The sequence below is a fragment of the Mesitornis unicolor genome, unplaced genomic scaffold (genome assembly GCF_000695765.1).
Source record: "Mesitornis unicolor isolate BGI_N332 unplaced genomic scaffold, ASM69576v1 scaffold32319, whole genome shotgun sequence".
Taxonomy (NCBI): domain Eukaryota; kingdom Metazoa; phylum Chordata; class Aves; order Mesitornithiformes; family Mesitornithidae; genus Mesitornis; species Mesitornis unicolor.
In genome coordinates this window covers 4,293-11,296 of record NW_010209844.1, presented here as the reverse complement: position 1 = coordinate 11,296, position 7,004 = coordinate 4,293, and the positions used below count along the sequence as shown (strand labels likewise).

Genomic DNA, 7,004 nt, shown 5'->3' with positions numbered 1-7,004 from the left:
TAGATGGTACCCGTAATAACCCGAACCCCACCTTTATTAAAACCTATAGGGTTAATATACCATGGTGTTAAAATAAATAAGAAGTTTCTGTTTAGGGCAGATGCTGCTGAGAAGGGTTGGAAATTTTCCGTAGAGTGATTTGTGAAGCTTGGGGCTGTTATGGAGCTGAGCAGCAGCACCAGCCTGAGCTCCCCAGTTAGCACAGACACAGGGCTACGGGCAGCCCAACCTTGCTGGGGTCTATGTGTTAAATTTGGGGAGCAGCGTGGGGCTGGGGTGGGGAGCAGAGGAGGGCGCAGCGCCCCTGAGGTGCCGTCGTCCCGCTGCCCTCGGTGTGTAGGTGCTGCACCCCCAAACCGCCCCGGCCGCCAGGTTTTGCCCCCCCACTTTTTGCTCCCATGCACCGTAGGGGGGGTGACCGGTCCCTTTTAACCCGCCTGAGCCTCCCCGGGGTGAGAGGGTCCTGCCCCGGGCAGCCGCCCGCTGCCATCCCTCACACACACACAGAATCACACACAGAATGGCTCGGTTAGAAAAGACCTCTGAGATCATCACGTCCAACTGTTCCTGTCTACCCACTAAACCATATCCTTAAGTACCTCGTCTACCCGCTCTTTAAACACATCCAGGGATGGTGACTCCACCACCTCCCTGGGCAGCCTGTGCCAGCTTCTGACGACCCTCTCAGTAAAGAACTTCCTCCTTATCTCTAACCTGAACCTCCCTTGGCACAGCTTGGTGCCGTTTCCCCTTGTTCTATCCCCATCACCTGGGAGAAGAGCCCAGCACCCACCTCTCCACAAGCTCCCTTGAGGCAGTTGGAGGTGGTGATGAGGTCTCCCCTCACCCTTCTCTTCTCCAGGCTGAACAAGCCCAGTTCCCTCAGCCGCTCCTCATCAGGCTTGTTCTCCAGAGCCCTCCCCATCCTTGTGGCTCTTCTCTGAACACGCTCCAGAATCTCAACATCCTTCTTCTAGTGAGGGGCCCAGAACTGAACACAAGGGTCGTGCGCGGTGTGGGGTGGGCTAAGTGCGGTGGTGCGCCAGGTCTCTGGTGGCTGGAGCGATGCGTGTGTGCTGGAGGCACTGGTGAAGGGCAGCGGCGGTGCTGGCAGGGCTGAGTTTGAGGCTGGAGATGTGTGGAAACCTTGCTAGGCTCTGGGCTGTCGCTCTGCCGTCTGAAGTGTTCTGGAGGAGTAGCCCTGGGGGGGTTAATGGGCTAAGGATCGTCTGGTGGTGTCTGCAAAGATCTTGGCACAGGAGCACAAAGCGATGTAATTTGGACTTCGGATGCCATCAGGTGGCATAATGGTTTGATAAACTAGAGTGGCAGTGACTCCTTTGTGTGGGTTTCTGTAGGCTCTGTAATGCACCAGGAATACTTCCAGTCGGAGGGGGTTCAGCTGAACAGGCACTTTTGGGCACTGTTGCAAAACTAACACAGAGCTAGAACTCAAACCTCTCCCAAGGTGGCCTGTTTATTGCTTTTTTTAACAGCTGGGGAAACTGAGGCTTCAAGCAGGGCTTGAAGTTACAGAGCAGAGTTGCATATGGGATATAGGTCTCCCCAGACCCAGCCCCTCTGTTAGGAGCCCACCCGACCCACTGCAGGCTCTGTTAAGGGTGCTTTAGGTGCCACTGCAGAGGTGATGTTTACAGCCCCCCAACCCTCCACTTACACCTCACCTGAATTCATTGCAGTGAATTAAGTCTCCCAATGCTTCTGTGAAGTGGCTAAATACATCCAGCTAGCAGAGCCCATGCCAAAAATAAGTCACTAAATGCATTAAACTTCGTGTAATAAAATAAGGAACAGTCCCAATAAATTCTTGCTTTGCGCTTTTAAGATTGCCATAGCTCGCACTGTGGAGTTTGCTGCGCTGCCAACGGGAAGTTCAGGGTTGCGGGTACGGAGAGCGGAGCGGGCTGTGCAGCCGATGCGGCGGTAAGGGCTGCCATCCAGCGGCACAAAGACAGAAGACACTTTGGGGGATCGCTCGGAGCCCTCCGACAGCACCCCTGCGCGGTCTGCAGCATCCCAGCCTCTCAGTGTAACTGTCTCTGCAGAGCTTGCTTGGGATGTGCTCACCATGAAGAGCAAGGGCTTCAAAACTTTCCGCGCTTAAATTTGGGATGCGCAGTGAGATTGCCTCATTTCCAGCCTCCCCTTGCTTGTCCGGCTCTCTGGAGCAGGGGGAATTTTGTCTGTCTTGTGCAGCAGTGAGTTTGTTCAAGTCATAAGCTTCCCCAGGCAGATGCTTCCACCACAGGAATGTCAACTTGGCCTCAGGAAACACATTGTGTATTCTAGCAGCATGGAGAGATTGCTTTAGCCATCCTTGCCCTTGTTCCAGTGCCATTGTCACGGGGTTAGATGGGATTTAGGGCCAGTGATGGTGCTGTTACAGCGGTCCCCCAGGCTGCAGCAAGGAGCTGTAGGAACAAATTCACCAGAGGGTTTAGGAACTTGCTCAGCATCCCCATCACTGCCAGGGCAGGGGCTTTGCTCACATTCCTTGTGTTGTGCTGTGGTTTCTCCCTGCTCGTGTGGGGAACAGGATTTGCACCAGCAGCATGACAATTCAAGGCAGGGGTGAATTGAAGGGGGCAATATAAAAGAGAAGGGGAAATAAAGGCACTTCCCAGCTGAATTTGTGAGTCTAACCACATCAGTGTGCTGCCTGGGGAGAGGAAAGAGGATGTGACACCTCAGCTGCTCTCACTTGTGTCGGGGCTTTGCGAACTGCTGACTTGTTTAAGGTGGGTAGTTGAGTTTACAAGGCAGCGTGTACATGCAGGAGTTATCCAGGCAGTTGGTCCTGCCACATTCAGTGCAAGTCAGTAAGAGTATCTACACATTTTTTTTATTCAGGGGTCTCTTTTTCACCAGTTATTACCAAAGAGTGTGTGGAGACAGCTAACTAGCACATGTCAGTTTACTAAAAGCGGTTATTTTAATTCATGGCCCTTTCTCCAGCAGCCAGCAGGATGCCTTATTCAGTTGCCAGCAGGAGGGTGAATCTATTTCAAAATGATTGAAATATTATGCACAGCTTGAATGAATGTTTAAAATAAATACAGTAGAAGAAACATGTTGTTTGTGAAATGAGAAGATAAATTAAGTTTAGTGCAGACACATTCTTCCCAAGCCTAGCTGCTTGGCTAACACTTTCACAACTAAATCCTTTAGGCCTTTATCCAGCAATAAGTACATGGTCTGATTTCTTCTCCAGAGGAGACAGGACTTTCTCTTCAGTCCTTAGCTTTGTATTGATGAGGCCGGTGGCCTCCACAGCGTGTTCTGCAATATGTGAAGGGCTAATTGCTGCTGAGGCAGTATGGGCAGCCTGCAGACTGGAGAGACAGGGAGGGGAGAACTGTAAGGCTTAAGAGTGCTGTGGAGATGTAAAAATGAAAGTGTCATGAGTAAAGAGCCCAGTCTTTGTTTTCCAGTATCAGCTCTGTGGTTCTCTCCAGCCACTTCTGCTCAGCAAGATTAAATTTATTTTCATCCTCTCAACTGAACTTTCTTTTAATGGCAGTAGGGGTGACAGCCCCCAAAATAGATTTCCTATGGAGTCTGTCCTGAGTGGCGCAGTGTGTGGCGTGTCTCCCGATAACCCTTTTTCCCTGCCCTGGACCTTTATCTCTGGTGACAAACAGCCCTCTCCAGACAGAAAGAGGAAATTCCTCTCCTTGTGCTGCTGCTGGGCTCTGGCTGTGGTGCTCTATCTCCTGCTCGGGGCACTGTGGGCACTGGCAGGCATTTCCTGCAGTGACAGCCAGCAGGAGGGTTTCATTCCTCGATTTCCATTTAGATTTCAGTATGAACCCCTCTAAGTCAGGTTGATAGCTCAGCCATGGCCCTGTCAGCTTCAGATGTGTCCCCCTCATCTTCTCTGTTCATGAAGTAGCAAGCCTCCACTCTGTAATACCAGGATTTTGAGATGGCTTTCCAAAGGCAGAACCTGAAAGTGCATTGTTTAGGGCCCCATTAAACTTTGGAGGATGTCCACCACCTCTTGGATGGGCACTGGCTGGGGTAGTAGTTGATTATTTTTCCTCCTAGCACTAACATCCCAAACCAGCTTTAATTAATGAAAATATGAATCTTTCCTGTCTCCTCATTGCATAACTGGCTCGACCTTTTAAATGGATTTTCTATTGACTTGGGTTTTTGGTTTTTTCCTACAGTGAAGACAATCTTTCTACTTCTATTAAGGGTATCTTGGTGCATCTCTTCTCCCAGGGGTAAGAGGTAACTTGTAAGCCTTGAATGCTGACAGCACTGCTTTCTAGGGAAGTTATACACAGGGAAACTGTATAGGAAGCCTATAAAGGAAATGTAGCAGCAACTGCGGGAGGACTGAGCAGCACAGCAGCCTTTTGGTTCACACAAGCCTGGGACTCTTGAGACTTCATTTCCCTTCCCTGCTCCTTCCTGGAGTTCTGTGGGTTGACACCAATCCCTCACTGTTTGTGCCTTGCTGTGCCATTCAAAGTGGGGTGATAAAACTGCCCTTCCAAGCAGCCAATGAGATGCATTAATGCACCTGGTTGGAAATGCTCAGGTGCTGCGGTGATTTGGATTGTAAAAATCTTTTTACAGTTGGCAATGTTATTTTTCAAGGCTGCAAAAGCAGTGCACTTAAGGTACTGGACAGTATCTGTGAATTACCGTGAAGGTTTTGGCCGGTGGTTCTGGCATGGCATTATTCTGGCCGTAGTGCAGGCATTTCTGGTAATTCTGATGTGTGATGAGAACAGACCTTGCTGTGCTGACGTTACCATCTAGGAGTCAAGAGTGCAGCAGTGGTGCATTGAAGAGAGGAAAGAGAGACACTTCAGAATTGGCTTTTAAAGTGCTTCAGTGAGATAATTGTTCCTAACGTTGCTCTTTGTACTGTGCAAGTACTCTACATCCCATGTTACCAATGGTAAATCCAGGATACGTACTAAGATGATTTGTTCTGAACCAACAAAGGAGTTGATACTACACTGGGACTGAGAGCTGAACACTCCTGGTTCCCAGAGTTTGATTTCCATACTCGCCTTGTGTTCATTTGCTTAATTCTCCCCTTCTTTTAAAACTGCTCAGTCCAGCAGCTTTTAAAAAAGATGCTTCCGTTTTACCACAATGTTGAAAATAGATGAGCTGAACTCTTAGCAAGAGGACTACTTTGGGGGGAAAAAAAAAGGCTGTGGAGAAGTGGAAACTCACCAAAAAGTTTTTGAAGCTTCTTGTTGCGCTTGAAACTTAAATGTCAGAAATCATACCTGAAAAGTGTTCACCGCTACTTAGCTCCCACTGAGCAGAACTGGTTTCCTGTAGGGATGTACGTTTTGCTGAGGTGAGATGAGCAGTTTGGAACTAAATCTGAAGCCTCCTGTTGGTGGCAGGCTCCTATGCTGTGTTTTTGTTTTAAAAAGACCTTCACGCTTCAAAGGAAAAGATAATCTGTATTTGCATTGTGGATTTTTTTGAAGGATACATCTGGAGCTGGGAATTTCCTCTCTTCTCCCAGTGGAGTGCCTTTCTGCCAGGTGTGAAGCAGTCAATGGATCTTCATCTTCCCACTGTGGCTCACCTTCATGGACAGTTGTCTTCAGGTGTTTCCTAATTTCACAGCCAGCTCCTGCGGAAGTGGAGAGGAGAATGTCTGGAGTGTGAGACAATTAGGAATAAACTGCAAAATACCTCTTCTCCCATAGTGGGTCTCTGCTTCTCCTTGCTTTTTCACTTTTCATTTCTATGTGGCTGGTTTTCCCTGAAAGGAATCAAGGGTTTCACAGCAGACAAGTGGAAGTGGAGTTCTCGATGCAGCAGGAGGGCCCAAGCTTTGTCTCTTCTAACTTCCTAAGCAGGTACCATCCCTTAGGGCTTCATTTCTGTAGATCTATCAACCCCAAAGAAAGAAGGAGTCATTTCAAAATGTTCAAAAGTGCTCAAGTGATCCAGAGCCAGAGAATCTGCTTTCACAGAGGAGTTTGGCAACCAGAAACATACATTTTTAAAATAAAGTTTTGGGTCTTAAGTCTCTTGAGTTCATTAGTTTTGCCTTCTATCTCCCCTTTTCACGTTCTCATTCCGACAGCTGTATATCTTCAGCATCTCCTAAAGTTTCTCCTCATCTTTTCAGGCTTTTTAACAGACTTCCATGCCTCTGGGAACTGAAATGAGTTGGACATTCCAACATAGCAGCTTCATAAACTGTCCCATTGGTAAAAATATGTAAGTTTTATGAAACAAACATACATCATAGTTAAACAGCGTTCTGGAGATCACTGGTTCTTCTTTGATTTGAGGCTTTTGAGAAGATAAATGCAGTTTTGGAGTAAAAACAAACCTGTTTCTTTCTTGCTTTACTAAGTGATCAATCCTCGCAAGACTGAATTCACTATGAAAAAAATATACAGTCCCATGAATATCCAGAACTACATTTGTGTGTCACTGGTTTCACTAACTTCTGACAAGACAAAACCAGGATTGTCATAACCTTTCTTCTCTTTGGCTTTAGCTTCTTTCTCATTGTAGAGACAGAAGGCGCAGTGGGGAGTGTCCACAGCCACCGTCTTGCTGAAGTTCTGAAAGTCTACTCTGTATTTCCCTTCTTTGGTCTTGGACACAATGGGAGCAAAGCGATAACCCCAGAGCACCTCCTCTGGGATGTAGGATGTCCTCACTTGACAGGTAGCACTGGTGGCTTCAACAGTGCCATCCAAAAACACCACCAGTTCGAAATCCTGCTGCAGAATGGTTTCTGCTGCCATGTGGAAGAACGGGCTGTTCTTATCTATGATATGATAAATAGTTAATGGGGAAATGAAGAAGAGGTTCTCATTGCCAGCATCAACTATAAATTCGATGTTGACTTGGTCCAAAATGATTGTTTCTCCTTCTGGGGTGATGGTGGTCTTCAGGAGCTTTCCATAAATGTGACTCCCAATTAGCAGACTCTTCCTGAGGTTTGCCACCCGAATAAGGAGGCAGAGCTTCCCACCACG

The 7,004-nt window shown here is 47.9% G+C and overlaps 1 protein-coding gene across 1 annotated transcript in view; it reads right to left on the bottom strand.

Moving 5' to 3' along the window:
* Positions 1–6,434: 6,434 nt before the first annotated feature.
* KCNJ1 (potassium inwardly-rectifying channel, subfamily J, member 1) overlaps positions 6,435–7,004 on the bottom strand; it is a 1,153-nt gene continuing 583 nt past the window's right edge. The window contains 1 exon segment of the mRNA XM_010192993.1: positions 6,435–7,004. This exon segment is cut by the window's right edge and continues 30 nt beyond it. Within this exon segment, the coding sequence (XP_010191295.1) occupies positions 6,435–7,004 (570 nt within the window).